Source organism: Sesamum indicum, linkage group LG3, assembly GCF_000512975.1.
Source record: "Sesamum indicum cultivar Zhongzhi No. 13 linkage group LG3, S_indicum_v1.0, whole genome shotgun sequence".
Lineage (NCBI taxonomy): Eukaryota > Viridiplantae > Streptophyta > Magnoliopsida > Lamiales > Pedaliaceae > Sesamum > Sesamum indicum.
This window is the reverse complement of record NC_026147.1, coordinates 3584621-3608172: the sequence shown is the minus strand read 5'-3', so window position 1 is coordinate 3608172 and position 23552 is coordinate 3584621. Positions and strand designations below refer to the sequence as shown.

The 23552-nt window shown below is 29.8% G+C and overlaps 1 protein-coding gene across 5 annotated transcripts; it reads left to right on the top strand.

Annotated features, from left to right (window-relative positions):
• Positions 12402-17897, top strand: LOC105157177 (nucleobase-ascorbate transporter 6). Of its 5 annotated transcripts, none has more exons than XM_011073503.2 (15): positions 12402-12518; positions 13097-13231; positions 14148-14245; positions 14341-14514; positions 14716-14816; positions 14950-15025; positions 15117-15176; positions 15330-15514; positions 15835-15931; positions 16195-16281; positions 16658-16716; positions 16811-16902; positions 16986-17063; positions 17156-17316; positions 17430-17648. In XM_011073503.2, exons 2-15 carry the CDS (start codon positions 13126-13128, stop codon positions 17646-17648), a joined length of 1593 nt encoding a protein of 530 aa, XP_011071805.1. In that variant the 5' UTR covers positions 12402-12518; positions 13097-13125. The 5 variants fall into 5 exon arrangements, with proteins under 5 accessions (XP_011071805.1, XP_011071806.1, XP_011071803.1 ...); XM_011073504.2 differs by having other exon boundaries at positions 12420-12598; XM_011073501.2 differs by lacking the exon at positions 12402-12518 and adding an exon at positions 12641-12849.

Below are 23552 nucleotides of genomic sequence, written 5' to 3'. Positions count from 1 at the left end.
TATTTTTTTAATAAAATTGTTGGTGATATTAAAATTGTTGGGTTTATAAATAATATTACATATTATTATATTAAATAAAAAGTATTAAATATATGGTATAATATTTTAATTTATTTTTATAAATATAACTTATTAATTAGTTTAGTACTAATATAATTTATAAAAGTTTAAAAATATATATTTATCAAATTATAAAAATACTTATATATAATTTTGTATAGTCATTAATAGTAATAAAAAAATTAAACATAAATTATTTTTTAGAACTTGTTGATCTTATTATATACAAAAAAAAAAAGATGAATTTTTTAAATCAAAATACAAAATAGTGATTAATTTCATTATATAATAAAATAATAGTTAAAATTATTCAACCATCATCATCAACGTCATTATTATTATTATTATTATTATTATTGATGCATTCAAAAAACACACGGGTCCAATGGATATGAATTACAGTTCGATACTTGGGCCAAAGCGAATGCAAATCCTAAAGGGGGACCTATAAAAAAAAGCATTAATACTCCAACGTCCAATTTAGTATTTGATTCGAGATTGAATAAAGTTAAAAAGTAATTAAATGTAATTGAAACCAAAATATGGTGAATGAACTCGATGAAAAGTGTAAGAACACATGATAAGTAGAGTGCTTAGAGAGTGAGAGAAGTGATTTAGAGAGTAAGAGAAGTGATTTAGAAAGTAAGAGAAACATAAAGAAAACGTTCTGAGAGTGAGAAAGGTGTCAAGAAAGTGTGTGAGACGTTAAGGAGTGTTTCCGTTAAAGGTGTGAGAAATGGATAAGAGCCGTTTCGATAAGTCATAATATGTTCTTATCTTCTATTAATTTTACTGTTGAATGTTTATCTTTGAGTTGGAGTACCCTTTATTAGCAAGGACTCTTAACTGCTAAAGAGTCCTATCCACTAAAGAGTGGAGGGCTTTGAGGGGACTACCCTAGTTTGCAAGGAGTCGCAACCGTCAGGAAGTCCTAATTGGAGGGAGTCATTCCTTATTAGAGTGAAGTGGTTTCAAGGTGGCTATTGATATCTAAGTCAACTGGATGCCATGGTGGAGTATGGGTAGCCATAGGGGTCTTTTGGGCCGAATGTTTTGTTGAGCTTTGATCATGGTTCGAGTAGGGGATGTTCTAGGCGTCTTCCCTTCGCCAATTTGTTCTTTGGGGGCACCCGTCAGGTTCTTTTGTACCTTCTAAGATGTTACAGACCTCTCATTGGGCCTCTTTGGGCTTTTTATACACATCAATTATTATTATTATTATTATTATTATTATTATTATTATCATTATCATCATCTTTAGATTAATTCATCGGAATCACGAAATTTAGACATAAATTTATAAGTGTAAAAAAAATGCATGCTATATATCTTGATAGAAATATAAAACTCACAAATAGATATAAAAATTATAAGTTAATTGTTCGGACTTGTCAGTTTAAAAAAATATAAGAGATTACAAATAGATACTAAAATATAACACAAAATTTATATGTGTCATATGGAATAATTAATTGAAAAAATTAGAACTTACTAAATTGTTGATTAAACTTATTTTTGTATAAAGATTAAATGTATAAATAAAAATACTATAGTTTATTATTATATAAAAATAAAATATATGGTATTGATTAATAATTTTAATATACATTCAATTTTGAGTATAAAATTGAAAAATATTATATATGAAATTAAAAATATAAAAATTTTAAAAATAAAAATTATACACTTTTTTTAAAAACAAAAAAAGCTCACGAGCCGGAGGGCCGGGGAGACGGAGAGCATGAGATGTTTTTCCAACAAAGTTGGAATAAGGTTTAATCCAAATTGGTTCTTTTTTCATTAATCGAAATTGGTTCTTTTGTATATATATTAAAAAATTAATACAATAATATTACAAATAGTCATTTTTTAGTAAAAAAAATCTTCTTTTTTTTATAAAATATTATGATAGGTACATTTTTCTCTAATTTGGGCTGACGGGCCATTTTTCTCTAATTTGGGCCGAACTTGGGCGAGCCCAATAACAGGTTTCCAATTTTTTGTGTTGTATTTGAGCTGTCCCATGGCCCATGTCGGCCCATTGGTAGGTGGAGATGAATTCAAAGTGGAGGAGTGTTTGTAAGAACTACTTTGGGAGAATTGGGATAAAATTACAATTTTACCATTAATATTGAGGTTGAGGGAGTGTTTGCGAGAGTTTTCGAAAAAGTATTTTTTAGTTTATGGTTTTAAAAAGATTATTTTTATAATATTTGAGATGACAACGTCCGCTTCTTAAATTGCTAAGAAAAGTATTTTAGACCAGAGTGTTTCTAGTTGTTTTGTCTTTTTTTTTTAAATAAATTCATTTTGTTTTATACTTTAGTCTCATTATGATAATCTTAATAATACTTTATTATTTTTTTATTTTATTTTTAAAATTGTATGTTTAAAGCTGGTATTAAAATTTTTAAATAATTTAATAATAATCAAATTTACACGTGCACGTATTTAAAAATTATAAATTAAGTGGCTATAATTAATTAATAAAAAATATTTTTTTTGCAATCATACAAATCATCTAATTATTGTGTATGAATCAACAATTATATTACTTAGTGGGAGTATTATTAAATTAAACATTAAGTTCTTTATAAATATATAAAAAAAGATCAAATATGAAATATACTAATCAAAATAAAATTATTATTTTTTTGTGAAAAAATAATTATTATTGAAAATGAAAATACAAAATTTAAGACAAAGAATACATTCAACTATACTATTAATTTTCTCATCAACAAATATCATTTTACGATTTACAATGAATTAAATTATACAAAGAATCCATTCAACTAATATATTATTTTTTAATAAATAATATCAGTTTAAATTTAAATACCTTAATATAGTTTCAATCTAAAATAAATTGTATAAGATAAAAACTACGTTCAACTAAATTATTAATTTTTTCATCAACTAATATAATTTTACGATTTAAAATATATTATACAAAGAATATATTCAATTAATATTTTAATAAATAATATCAGTTCAAATTAAAACACTTTAATATAGTTTTCAATCTAAAATGAATTGTATAAGACAAGAATACTTTCATCTAAATTATTAATTTTCTTATCAACTATTTTTTTATTTTTTGTATTTCTTATATAGAGTTGGGTATATGCAAAAATTATTTAGAATTTATATATAATACTATACTATTTTATTAATAATATATTATATATTAATAATAAATAATACAAAATACAAAATTTATTACACAGGCGGGGGCGGGGCCTTGGCCTACGCGCGGGTTTAGGACAAGACCTGTACATCGCTCCGGACCTAGTCGGTTCACACCCAAAAAGCCCTGAACCCACCCCGATCTGGGAAAATACATCCCAAACCCATCCCACGTGGGGTGGGTTTGGGTTAGGGCCCCAATTTTTTGGGGCCAATTGTCATTCCTATCCCCACTCCAGTTGTAATTAAAAGAAAAGAAAAAAGATAAAATTAATTTTTGAAGCAAAAGTAAAATTAGAAAATATTTTGAAATAAGCAGTGAGGAATAAAAATCTAAAGTTTGGGAGTTTTTAGTAAAAAAGTAGGAAAAAAATTAGAAACTGTCTGTAAATAAATTTTGGATTATTAACTAGAAATATTTTAAAGGGGTATTTGCAGTAGTTTAATATAACTGATTTATCAGCTTTTTGAAGTTTTTTATTTACAATTTAAATTGCACCTTGGAGCCAAACATTATAACCTTATTTCCAGCAACTTTTTGTAATTTATTGACAAAATTAAAGAATTTTTTAGATGTTTGGATTACCAGTTTCTGCTTCTAAAACTGCTAAAAAAAGTACTTTTGAGTCGAAATTTAGAAGAATTTTGGTGGGTGCTTTTAGCTACTTTGGTTTTTCCGTAAATAAATTTAACTTTTTTCGGACTACTTCATCTTTATTATAATAATTTTAATTTTAATTTATATTAAAAAAAATGCACATCTAAAGTCAATATTAGAGTTCTCAAATAATTTCAATAATTTAAAGCTAATAAAATGTTTGCTTTCACATATTCATTATTTTACAATTTTTAAATTTTATTTCTAAATTTATATTATTCATATATCATAGAAAATATAAATTTTGGCATGATTAATTAATAAAAAAATATTTTTTTGCAATCATGCAAGTATTTATCTTGTATAAATGATAAATATTTATTTTATTAATACGAAATATAATAATTGAAATAAAATGTCTTATTTTTCGAGAAAAATAATTTATTATTAACAAAAGACAAGTGCAAATATTAAGTAGAAACAGTATTCTTTTAATACATGAAAACAAAACGATCTTTATCCAATTAAGCTTATTTTGGAAGTGTTTTTTCCCCAACACTGCCCAATTTAACTTTTATTTATGTTTTATTTTTTTTTACAAGCACAGCCCACTTTTGATTTTGTTACAACTTTTAATTTTTTCTATAAAATTTAATTCTCTGAAAGCAGAAATTTTCACAAACACTCCCTAAATGAAGGTGTTTGAAAATATAATGTCAAACACTCCCAACTTTTACATTTTCACCATTTATTCATCGAGAAATTCTAATCCATACTGGTTTTGATCGGACCTGAACCAATTATATGGCAAATATAATACACTTGTAGTATGAATGTTGTGTAGTTCATAAAATCGACCAATCACATGACAAGTGTACCACACTTGCTCTATGGTTGGATTGATTCGGGAAGACCTGATTCGAACAAGAATTTTTCTTTATCCACTTTTGATTTTTTTTTTTTAATTAAACACTTTTTAAAAAGGATAAACTTTTGCAAACACCCCTCAAAACATGTTACCAAAAGAAGAGTATTTTTTCAAAGAAAAAAATATATTTATTTACTTAAAAATTGAGAGAAATAAAGTTGGAATAGGTCTACAAACTTTTTGTCTCTGCATGCTTTTAGGGAAAGTGAGAAGAAAAGAAAGGAAGATATTCAAAAGTAGGGAATTTGTGAGTTGCAAAGTGGCCCCCCACCTTTTTGGTATATCTATTTATACCCATAGAATAATTAAAAAAGATCCAAAGCAACTCCCATGTTATGTTCTTTGACATTTTCTTTTTTTCTTTCTCCATCTACTCTTATCTCTTACTTTTCATGTGTTTCTTATAACCTCAACTCATATATAAACCCCATTATGGAAAATTCCAGGCTATTTGTTGTTGTATTATTAAAATTGAATTTACTAATTGTTGGATGAGCATACAATTGTATTACGTCGCGTTCGACGTTTGTTGTTGTGTCAAAAGTTACAGTTGACGATAACAACCGCAAGTTAAAAAATCTAAACTGTACACTAGTTCAAGAGATGAGTTTGGATTGTGGTTCCGTTATGCGAGCGATATGTTCTCGTACAACTTATCAATCTCTTCTCGAGTTTTAATTGTCTTTTTATGACGAGAGCAGTTATTATCACACAGGCTAATAATTTTCTCTCGGTTGGTTGCTTTATATAGTGTCATGGGTACTGACGGTTATAGCTCCAATACCAATTGCCAAGAGTGGACATCTTTTGTTATGTTAAAAGCTATAATTGATAGCATTGATCCGGTTGAAATCTGTAAATGATATTGCAGCCCTGATATTATATTTTTATTGTAATTCTCTCCTTTCAAGCGCGAATATTATTACACGAACTGTATTGCAAACGAATATGTTGGCTATATTGTAATTTTGTTCATATAATTATACATGTATGGCGTTTTTTACCCTTTAAGAAAAGTCGTGATTTGGTCCATTATCTTTTTAAATAAGTTATTAAATAAGAAATATTATTATCGAATATTATAAACTGTCAAATATTTTATAAAATAATATTTTAAAATATTTATCAGCTCGCCCAAACACCCTCTTTAAGTAATTTCACAAATATGAATTGACACAATTTCTTATGCCAGTTTGAAAAATTATCTTATTTTCACCTTTTGATCATTTTGGAATAAAAATCTTTCCTACATATACATACATATATATATATATATCACCAAGGGATCTAAAAAAGAAAGAAAGGGACAAAATTTCAAAGTAGCCCCATTTTCCCACCATGCTATGGAGAGGATAAGTTGCTCTATGTGTGGCCTTTGCAATTGAGCAACTTAAATTAAGCTAACTATCTACAATCCAAAAACAAAGATATTTACCTGAAATTCTTCAAAATTAATATAAAATTATTTAAAATTTCTATTTTTTTTTCAAATTATTCCTTCGACTCGAAAAATCAGTCGAAATGTAGTTTATAGAAATCGGGTGGGGTTTTGATTTGAATTGGACTATGTCGAACTTAGACCATTATATAATAAGTATATTATAATTGTCACGTGATTAATATATAATTTAAAATAAGTAATTAATCATTTGTCAAATACAAAAGTTCTTGCCATATGATTAATTTAAATTTAAATTTGGAAAAAAATTTACTTTGAGGTGATATACCTGCGATAATTGAGTTTTTGAAATTATGACCTATATATCAGGGAAAAGTATTATTTTAGTTTGCTAAATATGCCTAATTTTAATTTTAGTTCGATAACTATGTCAGTTTTTGTTTAGGTTCAGTAACTTAAGAAATTACTTACTTTTAATCCTCTGGCAGATTTTCGGACAATATTACCCCTATGAGTGCATATGGACTAAAACTGCCTTTCAAAAGTAGTATAGGGGTAAAATTATCCGAAAATCTGCCAAATGACTAAAAGTAAGCAATTTCGTAAGTTACTGGACCTAAATAAAAATGAACATAATTATCGAATTAAAATTAAAATTAAACATATTTAGCGAACTAAAATAATACTTTTCCCCTATATATCACATGTTTCCGCACCAAGGAAAATGTGATTAGTGACACTAATCAAATAATTAGCAGCTGAAAATTAAGTTTCCATCATGATTAATTGGCTCTTTTTGTTCATTAGTGGCATGGTGAAAAATTGGGAGTGTTTGCAAATCAATTTATTTTTTCAAAAAGAGACCATTTTTAGAAAAAGTTAAAAAAAGAAGATGTAAATAGAAAAGTGTTTGAAAAATATTAATTTAAAAATAGGAAAATAGTGATACAAAAATGTTTGATAAAAAAGTTGGGTGTGTTATTAATTTATTTGCTTGAAAACTTATATGTTTACAAAATTAATTTTTGTCGAAAAAGTTGAAAGTTGTAGAAGAATTAAAAGTGGGTGGTATTTGTAAAAAAATTAAAAAGCAGATAGAAGCTAAATTGGATAGTGTTTGGGAAAAAATGGTTTAAAGACGTTTTGTCCCCATATGAAAAAAAAATTATTTTCTTGAATATTTGCATTTCTCTTTTGTTAATAATAATTATTTTTTTCTAAAAAAATAATATATTTTATTTCATGTTTAGTTTTTTTACAAAAATATTTGTCATTTATATATTGAAATCTTTAATTCAATAATTCTCCCTCTAACTAATATAATTGGCCATTCATAAATAATAAATAGATTTGCATGATTGTCAAAATATATTTTTATTAATTAATTATATAAATTTAATTTATATTTTTTTCTATGACATTGGAATAAGATCATTTAATATACCAATTGAAATATAAAAATTCTAAAATATTAAATATGTGAGAATATAGATTTAATATTATGTTAAATTATTTAAATTATTTAAAAACTCTTATATCAACTTTAATTAGATTCGAAATTTAAAAATAGATTAAAAAGGATAAATTCGAATCAAATTATAAGAATGGCAGTGAAGTAATCCAAAGAAAAGTTGAATTTGTTTACAAAAAAATTCAAAGCAGCTAAAAACACATTTCAAAGTGCTTTTAGCTTTTGATAAAGATATTTAGGGATAATTGCACTCATCTTTTCTGAGGTTTGGTGTAATATATGTAGACTCCACGTGATTTGATAAATTACATCTAACACCCTTGAGGTTTGCTTCACTTAAACAAATAAGTCCCTCCGTTAGTTAAAATTCACTGAATTTGTTGTATTAACGAAAAAACTGAATGAAAATTGATATTTACCCTCAATTAACTTATTAATGACTTATTGCAGGTCAAATAATTTTTTTAGATTAAACAACCTTATAACGCTGAAGATCTACCCCCTCATATGCATTAATGAGCGAAGACGTAGGGGGTAATGTGATGATAAGAAGATTTATTTGATTTATAATAAGTCAGTAAAAGTCAAACGTGGGCATATATAGATTTTTTTTTATTTTTTATTAATATCAGCAAATTCGGTGAATTTCGACTAATCGAGAGATTTATTTGTTAGATGGAACTAAACATTAGGGGTACTAGAAGTAATTTCCTAAACCAACAAGGTCTAAGTGTAATTACACTAAATTTTAAGAGAGGAAGACGTAATTATTTCAAATATTTATTTTAACATTTTTATAAAAAAAAAGATGATATTTTAAATATTTTAAAAGTGTTTTGTGGAATTTATAAGCTGAAAAATACTTATCTCGAAAACTCTTGCTGGCATTCCCTTGATGTGGCAGTTAGAAAAGGTTGGAAATCCAAGAATGAAGCTTGAAGATGCTGAAAAGTTTGGGAAAGGAAACGCGACTTCATCAAATCCATCAAATTCATCATGTTCTATGCTGGATGCTCACTATTTATTTTACTACTACAATTTGAAATAGTAAAATTAAAGCCCAATTATTACAGGCTTAATTATTATTTATTATTAAAAAAATAAAATAATAAAAAATATATTTAAATAATATTAATATAACAAGTCTACTCAACTGTTGAAGACACTGTCCGGGAGTGATAATCCTCGACTTGCTATATTAATATTATATGTTTTATTAGTTTATTTTTTTATAATAAAAAAATAATTAATCCGATTATTACATTTTTCTTAAGAATTTTAATTAATACATCTTCTTGAAAATTACATAGAAAAATGCAATATATATTATTAATAAAGAATTTCATTTCCAATACCCTGTTTTCTTGTAGTTCAAATAATACTAATTAATTGCTCATAAAATTAAAACTTTTATCTAATTTACATTTAATTAACTAATATAATATACTCGTTGTCTGAAAAACTTAAAAAATTTAAGGCGAAACAAAGATTATTTAAAATAAAAGGTGTTCATTTATTGTCTTGAACATTATAAAATCTCACATAAAGTGTCAAACTCTATATACGCATTGAAAATTTAAGTTTATAATTGATGCAGAAAGATCTCCTAAAGATCGTTTCAAGACATACGTCCCAATTTTCAAATTTAAAATACAGACATCTCTAGACTCGTGCTGCACAATTTGGGTCAGTATAAGATATAATATTATATGTATGGATTTATCGTGATTATTCGATTATTTTCGTGTATATGATTCATGTGAAATTATATAATATATAGTATATGAAATATAATAAAAATAATAATATCATAATTTAGTAAAAAATTGAGTTGAGTTAGAATAGGAAAGTGAATATGAAAGGCCCATATAGAAAAATGTAATTAAATTATAATTAAGTATGGATTCGACCAAATAAGTAAATAAATAAATTGTAATTATACTGACCATAAAATAGTTAAATAAAATTAATAAATAAGAAATTTGAATTGTTATTATGGTATAAAAATAATGTGTCGGTGATTTTGTTTGCTATCCCAAAGTCCGATTAACATTTTTGACATCCCAATATTCCTTTTATAGCTATAAATTATTGTTTCAGTGGTAAATGAGCTGAATTTTGAGTCGTATTTTTGAAAACCCAAAGTCATATTATTTGGGAAAGATTTGATTTTTTCGTTCCTATCCCAAATAAATTTAATTTTATTCTTAATGTGAGATAAGGATTTTTTAATTTTAATTTTAATCCCTGACTTTTGATTTTAATTTCAAAATAGATCTTATTTTTTTCAATTCACTCTAAATTAGTCACTCCAATACGTGGTTTTCCTATATTACCCTTATGAAACTCTTTTTTTTTTTTATCATGCTTTAACTTTTTATTTTTTAATTACAATTTGGAACTTCTATTTTTTAAACTTAGAATAATAAAACTCGTTTTAATTGAAATAATTTATTGTTGGCCCTCAAATAATAATTTATCTAATGATAAATTAATATGATTATTGTGAATTAATGAACTTATTGATTTTTTCGAATAAAAATAATTAAATAAATAAATTGGAAAATATAGTTTAATTAAAAAATAGATAAAAAATATTTAAAAATAAAAAACTTTTAAAATTAGAGGAAAAAATTAAGAATATAAATATATCAGTTAAAACTTAAATATAAATATAAATATTCTTCAGAATGGGGTATATAAAACTCCTTATTTCATTCCGGCAATATTCTTTTATATGAAAATTTTAGAAGTTTAATAAATTCATGACAATTATGTTCATATGTCATTGATTAAATTATTATCTGTACTTTTATATAATTAAATATCAACATTTTATTATCTTCAATTTTTTTTGTTTGTCATTTTTTATTTTTAAAAATATTTTATTAATTTGTGTTTTATTCTTCTCAATTTTTCTTTTTTTCAATAATTTTTCATAACTTTCTTCTACTTTTTAATACTTTTTATTTATTCAATTAACATATATATTTCTAAAAAAATAAGTAATATCTAAAATGTTTAAAATTGAATGTACACAAACATTTGAATAAACTTTTAATGATAACATTTTTCAATTAAAATAATTATATTTTCTAAGTTAATGTATAAGAGACCAACTTGCAATAAAGAAATGAAAAATGACGCACTAAAATAATTTTTATTTAAAAAAAAAAGTTTGATAAGGGTAATATGGAATAATTAACTACTAGAGAGACTAATTTGAAGTTAGTTGAAAAGATATGAACTATTTTGAAGTTGAAATCAAATGTGGGGGATTAAAATGAATTTTACTCATTTTAATTTGTGATTCTTGAAATCCATTTCCCTTTGAGATAGTAATTAAACAAAAATTGGAGTTTACTCGCTAACGTAGGCAAGTGTTTTACATTAGTTGCAAATAAAGTATTTGCATGACTTATAAGTTTCAAAATTTTCTCCATGGCGAGGCGCCTTTTCATAACAAAATTGTGAGGCCCATACGAAATTGGGGCAAACAATATACTTTGTACAATGGGGTATTGATCAAGTCGCAATCCACATCATTTTGCTAGATTCGATCAGTGTCGAAAAGGTGCTTCGCTTGGGAGAGAAGTCCTGGGGCTTATAAATCATTCATACTTCTCGTTTGCAATCAATGTCGGACACTTATTATATTCTTTATTTTTTGTTTCTTTTTTTTTTTTTAAATTATGAATTTGAATACAACTGATGGTGCATACAAAAATAGGTAATTTCGACTCTAGTCGTCGTTACATATTAGTATAAATTAGAAAACTATAAAGTCACTAATAGAAATGCTTACAAATTATCCATTAATATAATGATAATTCATGACTTGAGTTAGAAGTATATTAAATTATTTTTGTTTTGATAATTATTTATAAGTATATTAAATTATTAAGTAATATTTTAATATGACAATGCAAATAATTGTTTTTTATTTATTAGCGAAAAATTGCCCATCAGATATCAATATTAAATATTTATAACTAAGTAATAATTATTATTAAAATAGCCTAACACATGCATTGATGGAATTCAAACTCGTGGCTATTACATCGCCAACTAAGCAAGATTTTTTAGCACAAAAATGTTTTCAAAATGTCATCTCTATGTGCTGTAGTTTTGAAGGGTAAATCAGCCAATCACCATAGAAAAAAGACTAGGTGAAGTGCATTAATACTGCCAACTAGTTTCAAACCAGGTTGCCTGAATTTGCTCTCAGCCATTATTAGTACTCACAAATTCTGGAAAAAAGTATAAAAAGATTACCTAAGTAATAAAATATTAAATCATACTTACTAAAGAATTCTTGGCAGTATTTTTTTCTTAATTATTTTATATTATCTGGAGCGCATATGTGTTTGTGAGTGAGTGCAGTAAGGAAACAATCAGCGCAAGGAAACATTACAACGTAGTATTTAACTCTACCTTGTTCAAGATTCTCTTCAGTATATGTGTCCGTTTTTCTCAAGAATTTCAGAGAGAGAGAGAGAGAGAGAGAGAGAGAGTATTAAACTAGAAACATGGTCCAGTTTCTCTATCTTTTTATCTTCACATTCTGCTTCCAACTTTTTTGTATACTTTTTCTTACGCGGAATGCTAATCTTTTATCATATTTTCATGTTATATTTTAATGAAATATTAACATATAATTAGTTCTTTTTGAATAATAATTTGAAAATAAGATTATATATAATACACGCGTGAAGGTGACATTAAATGCTGTAATAAAAATCCAACACCTCTTTTTCTTGCCCTTTGTGCGGAAAAATATATACCAATTACCCCATTGCCGTTACCATTTGTACCCTCTCTATAAAGTTTTCATCTTTTTCCTTTTCCCTCTCTCCCTGAAACCTTTCTTGAGGTGGGGTCTTTGGTTTCTTTTGGTTTAACTTAACATTCTTGGTTTTTGATTCTTAAAAAGCTTCTTCATTTCTCATCTGGGTACCTTGTTTTATTTTATTTTTTTTCCTTTCATCCTTTTGTTTTCTGGGCTGCTGTTTTTATATAGTTTTAATTTTCTTGAAGTAATGACACTTCCCAAGCGCACACACACACACACACACACACAGAGTTCTTAGCCTACTGTTTCATTTTGTATAGCTTCCCTCATTTCCCCTGAGTTTCTGTTCTTTACTTCTTTTTACTGTTTGCAAAAAAGGTGAGGTCGGGGTGGTTATGGTGCACACTTACATGTGAGCTGTTGTTATTTGGGGTTTCATTCATCGTATGAGCATTTCTCTTGAATCTTGTCTTTCTGGGCTACTCATAAAGTTGTTGTTTTGTTCACATTTCTGTTGTCTTTCCAACGTTTTCTGAATGATTTCTGATCTGCATTGTTTTGGGTACCGGGTTTTTTGCGTTTTTGCTTCACAAGAAGTACAGTGAGAACAGTTCTTGAATTTTTCTTTTTTTTGTTTTTTCTTCACTAATTCTTTGCAGGGATTGAAGGGAAACAGGAAGAGTAAGAGATGGCAGGAGGTGGAGCTGCTGTATCAAAGGATGACCCGCCGCCACACCAACCTAAAGATCAGCTTCCCAATGTTCATTACTGCATTACTAGTCCTCCTCCATGGCGTCAGTACCTCATGAAATTTGTTAATGTTAATTTCAGTATTTAGTATATTCTGGTGTTTGTTTTTTAAATTTTAGTGTAAACTTTTGGTGGATTCCTTGAGCCATGTTGTTTTTTCTCATTTTAAGATGGTGAAGTAATTAAAGTTTAATTCTTTTTTATTTCATTTGTTTTGTGGATTTTGTGCATGTACTTGGAGTTTTTGGGTTAATTGTGTTCTTGGTGTGGGAGAATATTTGCTGAAGCCGGTTGTTTGAAGTCTGTGTTTTCTGTTAATGCATATCCTTGAGTAGTCAGCTTATTACTAATGTGTTTTGATTCTTTTGGATACCTATTCCTTTTGGCCCTTTGTCGTCGTTGTTCTGTTTTTATATTTACCTTTTTGTGATTCTTGTTCTGTCTGCTTTACATTGGAATATTGTGTTATTGAACTTCAATCCAACTTTCTTTAAACTAATACTTGTACCCACTGTATGCATTATGATTCATTGATAGCATGTCTGCTGTGGATTTCTTGGGCTCTAGTATTCGTTTCTGGCTATATGAACATCGAATAAGATAACGTCAGACAGTGACCTAAGATAAATTGTTGTTTTGTTTCTCTTTTGTTAGTTTGATCGGTCGTTGGGTCTGTTTGGATTTAGTTATTGTTGTTCATTTATTCATGTCCTAATTCAGATTTTCCGTTATGTTCAATATAAGATAAACCTCGTATCATCTGGTATGAACTTCCAGGAAATACTTTCCATAATTGAGGTATACTGTACTTTAAAGAAATTTGTCTTGTGTTTTTATTTGAATTTATTAACTTTGGATGTTTTCGCATTTAACATCTTCTTAATGTCTCCTCATGCACGTTTGCATGAGAAATGGTCTAGGAAGGAGTTGTTTCAACGGTTTGGTGTTTCGATTTTGCAGCTGAGGCTATCCTTCTGGGGTTCCAACATTATCTGGTAATGCTTGGCACAACGGTAATCATACCCACCGCGCTCGTTCCTCAAATGGGAGGAGGAAACGTAAGTGCTCATATGCAGTTCAGTATCTGAATACCGATTTTATATGATTTATCATTCCTTTACCAACTCCTTCTACCTGCTTGCACTTCTTCCAGGAGGAGAAAGCACAAGTTATTCAGACTCTGCTGTTCGTTGCCGGGTTGAACACTCTGTTGCAAACATGGTTTGGAACCAGATTACCAGTTGTGATAGGAGGTTCATACACTTTTGTCGCGCCAACAATTTCAATTATCCTGTCGGGTAGATGGAATGACCCGGATCCTATATCGGTTTGTGATCGAGATCCTATTGCTGTTTAACCTTGTGTTCCAAGTGCTTGTTTTACATAGGATTACGATCATCACACAACCTGACCAGCCAGTTACCATGCATTAAATTTCTGCTACACGACATATAAGTGTATAAATAATATTTATTAATTTTACTGAACTTCTTGTCTTACACATACCTATCTGTAAATAACCATGTAGAGGTTCAAGAAGACGATGCGAGCCACTCAGGGTGCACTTATTGTTGCGTCAACCATTCAAATAGTGCTTGGTTTCAGCGGTCTTTGGCGCAATATTGCAAGGTTTATACATGTGTCTCCTCAAGTTATAGTCATTTATTATGCCGTTTGACTTATGCAAGTCATTTCTCATGCAAGCATTTAATATGTGGCTGGTGTTTTCTTCTAGTACTAATCCACAATGTGTAACAAACAGGTTTCTCAGTCCTATTTCAGCTGTTCCTTTGGTCGCGCTTGCTGGTTTTGGGCTCTACGAATTCGGTTTTCCTGGGGTATGTGCAGCTATTCACTTGGATCCTCCTGTATACAACTCTCCTGGATTTTACAGACCATTGGATTTGATCTCTTCCCGTGGTTCTTTAGGTTGCCAAATGTGTGGAGATTGGGTTGCCGGAGCTCGTGCTTCTGGTTTTCTTTTCTCAGGTAACAGTTTAAATTGCAGTCCATTTTGTGTGTTTTTCTCATTTATAAAGGACTTACTCCACATGGCCCGGTAAAATGCTGAAAGTGAAGGTATCAGCTCAGTTTTAGCTTCAACTGGAACTTTGGGTAAAATTAATATATTGTTTACTGCAGTATCTGCCACACTTGATACGCCCCGGAAAGCATATCTTTGACCGGTTTGCAGTTATTATCACTGTGGTGATTGTGTGGATTTACGCCCATTTACTTACTGTTGGTGGAGCCTACAATGGAAGGTCCCTAAAGACGCAAACAAGCTGCAGAACTGATCGTGCTGGACTTATTGATGCTGCTCCATGGTGAGTTCAGATTTCTGCTTACCTTTTTCATTAGATAACGAGCTTCAAAGATATAATCCAGTTTTGTATTAAGATAATGAAGAGAGATCATTAATGTTTATATTGTTGTAATAATATTTTGCACTTAGTGGATTTTCTTGCACTTAGATTTGGTCATAATGCAATTGAATTTAATGTATGTAGTTTGATCTTCAGCATACGGATATACATATTAGTTAGCGGCTGCATGGGTTGTCGCTTTAAATGCATTTACTATATTTAATAGCTATAAATTTTTCGTTCTGAAAAAATTACTCGAGTTTTATGGGTTTGCCGTGCAGGATAAGAATCCCATATCCCTTCCAATGGGGAGCACCTTCGTTTGATGCCGGTGAAGCATTTGCTATGATGATGGCTGCTTTTGTTGCTCTTGTAGAGGTTGTTTCCGTGTTTCTATCATACTTTCTAAACCATTAGATCAAATTACATACAAGATCTCAGATGACACACACACACAGACATTTTTATACATATATATATATTGATCAGTTGTACTCAAGTGCATAAATATGAGCCGCCACCTTTCGCCTGCCACACACACATGCACCAAAAAGACTTAAACCAAAACCGCTTATATTCAACCTACAAATTTATTGATTGTTCTAATGTTTTCTCTGTGCATTTTGCAACGGTACTTGCAGTCAACTGGTGCCCTGATTGGTGCTTCCAGACATGCCAGTGCAACCCCGTTACCACCATCGATCCTCAGCCGTGGTGTAGGTTGGCAGGTAAACACTTGTATCTTGTTAGCAGAAACACAGAAGGCAAATGAGTTCTTGAAATGTGTGAACAAGGCACGCAGCTTTATGAAATCACCACTTTGCTAAGACTAAGACTTAACCGCTCGAGCTCCACCAGGAGCCGAGCGATAACAAATTATATGTGATGTCACATTTGTCATAATATTTATATAATGAAATATATGCTTCTACGCAGCGACAAAGTGTTCGACATTTATGATAGTGATGTTCAAATCTTCCTCTTTCCTGAGATTAGGATATTACCTATCGTAACAGCCAACAGTTTCAAATATTAAGCACGAAAGAGCTTGCAATCTTAGGTTAAGATGTGATTGTTCTTTTCTGAACTGCCTACGTATGCCAGGGTGTCGGAATCTTGTTGTCTGGATTGTTTGGAACTGCGAACGGATCGTCAGTATCTATGTAAGACTTTCCACTATTCATTTCCACATGATTATTTGTTGTAATCAATTCAGAATTCACTTACAATACAAGTCGATTCTCCGGTCCCATGCAGTGAGAATGCTGGCCTATTGGGACTAACGCGCGTCGGCAGTCGAAGAGTCGTGCAGATATCTGCTGGATTCATGCTCTTCTTTTCTGTTCTTGGTAAAAACTATTCTCCACTTCCATTCTTGTCACCGAATTTGTGTTGCAAATCTCATCTTTAACAACAAAGTATGTCTTCCTAGGGAAATTTGGGGCTGTTTTTGCTTCAATCCCACCATCCATCACAGCTGCATTGTACTGTGTCTTCTTCGCCTACGTCGGTATGTGTATAATACTAGAAAAATCCACTGAGAGAAACAACCCTTTTACAACTGATTCATAACATGACTTGTTTTTCTCATCGCATACGCAGGTGTTGGTGGTTTAAGCTTTCTCCAGTTCTGCCAGCTGAACAGTTTTCGAAACAAATTCATATTAGCCGTTTCTATCTTTCTGGGCTTGTCAGTGCCTCAGTACTTCAACGAGTACACAGCTATAAATGGATACGGTCCAGCCCACACACATGCCCGATGGGTAAACAAACAAATCACAAACTTCTGAATCTCTTACAAGATTCTCAATCGAATATGTTTCTTTTAACTACTGGCTTACAAAACTGCTGTCTTGATTCGAATCTTTTCTTGCAGTTTAACGACATAGTAAACGTCCCCTTCTCGTCAGAAGCTTTCGTGGCCGGTATACTGGCGTTTTTCTTCGACAACACCCTCGACAAGAAGGACCCACAGATAAGGAAAGACAGAGGCAAGCACTGGTGGGACAAGTTCCGTTCGTTCAAGACCGATACAAGAAGCGAGGAATTCTACTCCCTTCCCTTCAACCTCAACAAGTACTTCCCATCTGTGTAATTCTTCTATGTTTGAAAGGACAAGAGGGAGTTTTCCTCAATTCTTGCTCATTGAGTAGCTCTGAAAAAACTTAAGTATGTGCCTCATTGGCTGTTCTTTGACTTGCATTTTGCTATGTGGCAATAGAAATATAAAAATAGCCCCAAAGATGCCTTGGATTATTTGTTAGTGTCTCTTTGTTGTTTGATGTAAACTTTGCTGGTTATATAAATTTAGCAGCAATGAGGCAAGTTTGCTGCTTTTGGTTTATCACATATCAAGACATACATGAGCTAAATATATTGAAAAATGGGTTTTTATTTATGTGCGTCGAGTGTAAAAACATCAAATGGTAAGAAGTCGGCTACTTCAGCAGCCTTACTTATATTGTACTAACGTGGCTCGACTATTTGGTCGTGTTTGTGTACACATGCATACGATTGTGTGAGAAGTCAAGAATCACTAATATGTATTTATATTGTAATGACGTGATTTGATTCTCACTGTTTGATCGTATATATATGTATGTGAATGTGTAAGAAGCAAGAATCACTTATATGTATCAAGTGTGAAAATATTAAATTGTAAAAAATTAGACTACATCAACAGCCCTTATTTATATTGAACCGACGTGGCTTGCATTATACTATTGGGTCGTGTTTATGTGCATATATATGCAGGGACGGAGCCAAGCCCCGTCGAGCCCTAGCGGCCAACGGGGTATGGCTTTGGCTTGGGTCTATATTAGCCTATTAAGTCTGAAATCTAAAAAATAATAATCAAAGTTTTATATTAACGTGTTTAAAAAATAATTTTTTCGACATTTGCATTTTTAGTCTCTATATTGATTAAAACCACATGGTTTTCACTTTGCCCAGAAAAAAATTGTCATCTTGTGATTTTTTTAATACCAGATTATATTTCTTATCATAGCAATTTTTCAAGATGTTGGGACGTGATTTTGGAAAGATTTAGAAACATTTGGCCCTTTAAGGTGGGTTAAGGTTGTACACCATCTTCCATGTCCTGAAAAGTGGATTCAAATTTTATATTTCAGATCATATTTCCATCAACTGTTCTATTTAATACACAGATCATATTTACAAAAACTAAATCACGTATATATATTAAATGAAATAGAAAATGTAATAGGTTTTAAAACAGAAAATTTGGTCCATTTAAAAAGTATAGAGTAGACCAATTTTCTCATTCATTGTAGACTGTGAACTTACTAACCTACATTCTTATATGCCCCACTAGGGGTGAGTGTCGGGTTGGATTTTGCAGGTATGGATAATTTAAATCGGGTATTTAAAATTTCATAAATTATTTTACTTATCCTATTATGATCACTAAAATTTACGGGTACCAAACCCGAATTATCAGAACCGCAAAATCCGACCCGACACCCTCTCCTAATGCCCACCGAGAACCATGTGATCACTAGTACTGAGAAACTTGAAATTCATTGTAATCTAAAACTATTCAAACAAGTCCAACAACTTTGTTATTATGAAATAGAAATCCTTAACCCCCATATCTTCTATTCAAACAACCTAATATATCTTGTCTACACTTGAGACGAACAAGATAACCTCAGGGTATGTCTCAAGATTGTCTTGTCCCTCTTGAAAGGTTCAAATGGCCAAAGCATGAGGTTTATTGCCTCTTTGCCCCTCACAGAATCCCACACTCTTCTTGTTAGCTTTTCTGTTTTCTTCTTTCAGGGGTGGGGAGGGGGGAGGTGGTTAGAAATGTGAATGCCACAATGCTGTAATATTGTGTATTTTTTATCATACTTTCGTATCCCACATATATTACTGTTATCCTAAGATTGATACATGTTCTTTTTCAAACTAAAAATTATAATTATATTATATCATAATTTAAAGCCGAGTTGCATACAATATATGCATACGTAGGTGTAATATATATCAGTGTTATGATAATAACGAATATGCAGTAGGTCTGATCCAACTAAAAAACCCATCTTTATACCCATTATTCAACCCCGAATCCATCCCATTCAGGGCGTGAGCCCGATTTACCTGACCCTGATAACCCTCCCACTAATTAGATGCAATTTGGTGGAGATAATTTTTTCTTTTTAAACGAGTCGGTTGCAGTAATAGCATAAATCTCAATCATTAACAACTGTATCAATGATCATATCATTATCACTATCTAATGATATCTACATACAGTAACCAGCGAACGCTATCGAAAAGGACAAACAACTACTATTAAAATAGACTAATACCCACACATATCAGCCGTTGCCGGTGATATTGGGACCTAATGCATGGAAAAGGGAAGGAGTTTTGTGATGATTCTTCTCAATCATCTGCTGACTTATAATGCCCAAAGTGTGATGATCCACATGATGTAAGAGTTGGTGGCTGATACCTTTCCAGCTGCAATAGCATGCATGCATGATGTTTGATGTTGTTGCAATGAATGATGATGATGTTAGAAACTTAGAGGGGCATGTATTTTGAACTAAAAAACAAGCATGCTGTGTATGCATCATCATCATCATATCAATATCATATATTATATTATGTAAGAAAAAGGGAACATCCATCCAGATGATCACTTGTTCATTTATGTTAAAGAATTCTTGCAGGTGTTCTTGGCCGGTCAACCACTCCTATTATTGCATCATTCTTAAACCCTAATAATTCCAGTTTGAACTCCCTTTTTGTGGCTACAATTTTAGTCCTTGTCCTCCTCATTCCTCTTCTCTTACTCTACCAACTCTCTTAAGTTCACACAACCATTACTGGTCATTGTTTTTTAATCCATGGTTTATATATTTATATAAATTATTCATATTTTTTCGATAACTATAGAAACTATCACTGACAGTAAAAAAATAGAGGTAGTTTATGTAATGATGCTAAAACTTTTATGGGACCTATATGTAATTTTTCAAAAAGTAAGGAGTGGTTTGTGTAAGTGATAATAATATTTTAGTAGATGTATGTGTAATTATCTAAAAGATATGGATGATTTGTGTAAACAAACCATAGATCAAGGAGTATAAATGTAATTATCATTTTTTTAGGTGAAGGGAAAACATTAGCTACAATTAAAATTTATGGTAAAATATTTTTGTTATAGATAACATCTACCGAAAGCTCAATAATTCTTGTCAAAACTCAAGCTTTCGTGTTGATTTTATTTGGACGTGGTAAATAATATTAATTTATTATAATTTTTATGTACTAAGTGGATTTTTTATTTTTTATTTTTTGCAATTTTTTAAATTTTTTCATCCATCTCGTTTGAACTTTTTATAATATTTTATATTTTTTAAACAATACAATAAGGACAAAATTGACAATTACAAGCGTCATCCAAGGATCACATAATTTCATTAAATGTTTGGAGGTATTTGTAATTTTTCAAATAATGAAGGAACATTCATAATTATGCCATGAACTCATTTTGATTTACCATATTAATATTTTTTTAGGGACGGTGGGGGCGGGGACGGTTCTATTCATTAATGAAGGAACATTCATAATTATGCCATGAACTCATTTTGATTTACCATATTAATATTTTTTTTATAATTATGATCCAATGTCATATTGTAATAAAACATCCAAATTGATGATCCGTGGCAGAAAATTTGATGCTACATGAGCCATGGATCGTCGAATAAACACATAATAATGATATTATTTGCGATAGAAAAAAAAAAATACAATTTACCCCATTGTGATACGATAAATGAGTAAAAGACTCCCTATAAAAAATAAAATAGCAAATTATTCCCTATATTTTGAAAAAAAAAAAAAAGAAAGAAAGAAAGCAAATTACCCCTATATCAAACCATTAATAGGAATGCAATTTGCTTTATTTTGATAAATAAAACGGATACTTTATTAAATTTTTTAAAAAAATATTTATTTATTTCACATATAAAGAGGTAAAATACATTTAACACATTTGCAATGTAACGATCCATATCTGATGTGATTACAAAATCAAGTGAACGACGTCGACAATGGTCGTGGAAAGGATTGAAAGGGATGAAGGATGATGGGCTTTGGATTTTCTGACAGAATCATATGTACTTTACTTATTTATTTTGTTGTATTTGTCCATAACTGTTTCAGGCAGAAGGGCTGCAGGATCAAGAATTTGGCCATTCTACCTTGTTTTCAAGTGTTTGTGTTATCCATTTACCAGCTTCTTTAACGTCATTTTTCTGTTTTTATTTAATACAAATAATAATGATATTATTAATAAATTTATAATAAAATTTAAATATAGCGCGATAAATATTACATGTTGGGTGGAATTTGAATCCATTTTATATTATAGAACCAATCTCAACTGTTAGGTTAAAATCTGATCGATTGATTAAACTTATTTCGAGTTTTGAAATTATTTAAGTATTTTTCTAATAAATTAGGAAAAAATCATACATATTTCCGTTTTTTAATCGACTTTGTGAATGAAACGTACATTTGGATTTCAAATTTAAATAATCTAACCTAAATATTAAAATTCACTTGCGAAATAATATGAAATATAAAGTCGGGGTAAATTACATTGACACTTCTTGAGGTAGCTGTAAATGAACAAATACTCCACGCCGTTTACAAAATTATAAATACACCTTTTAAGGTTGTAATTATAATTACAAATTCACCACCCCTATTCGATTGGAAAAGTTTTAGAATCGTACAAATCCCTTTTTTTTTTTTTTTAATTTTTCAATTTCGTTGTTTCGGCAAAATTCCGACCACTTTTCTGGCAAAATATTGATCTTTGTAAAAATTAATGTCCCTAAAAATAAGGATATGTGGGATTTGTGTATTATAAAGTCGAGGCAAGAGTTAGACTCTTTATCTTTAAGACAATTATTGTCCTGCTCTGATGCTCACGGAAATAGCAATTTGTCTCCCAAGATACGACTTAAAATCTCAAAGTAGTAGCACTAAAAACTTTGTGAACAACGAACCAAAAAATATTTTCGAACTCTCTTACTAAAACTATACTTGCATAATGCTTTTATTGTTTAAGAATGATATCGAATGAATTGAGTCAATGAAATGAAATGGGAGGGCCTATTTATAGAAGTTGGAAAAGTATCATTGAATGATCATATCCGATCAGAAAAGATGCCTTCAAAAGGTTATAACATTTCGTCTGAATAGACACATCATTTCACCCAAACGACATATCACTTTACTCAAATGTACGTATCATTTTATTCAAAGGGGTATCATTTTTGATAAAGATCATTTTTTGCTAGAAAAGTGATCGGAATTCTGTCGAAAGGATGAGATTGAAAAAAAAATAGAATGATTTTCAAAATTAATTGAAAACTCAGGGACTAAACTAAAAATAACACGGTATTTTCTATTATTTTAGGTGCATTTTTTTTTTTACAAAAAAACCAATTTTTTACCAGAAAAGACGAGATTGAAAAATAGTTACAAAAAAACAAAATAGAACAATTTAGAAAATCAATTGAAAATATAGGACTAAAGTAAAAATAACCAAATATTTTTTTATTTAAATTTAATTTCAACGGATGTCAATGTACTGTGCCTTTAAAATTTATTATTATTATTATTATTATTATTATTATCCAAATAAATAATTATCCTACCAAAATACATTGCATCAAGAAAAGAAGATGCAATTGTGCAGCTTTGTCTGAGAAAATCAGAGCCATTAAACTGAAAAGTGGTACAAGTACAGAAACACACAGATTCAAGAGATTTTTTTCTACTACTTTGCGATCTTATTTCCAAATAAATAAACACACTTTGCTGCTAAATGACAGAAAATCAGATGAAAGAAAGTGGACCACTATGAATTGTCATTCGTCCGATTTGAGGACAGCAAAACGTTACAGTGGAACTGGCCCCACCCTATTTGATTTTCTTGTTCTCAATTTTG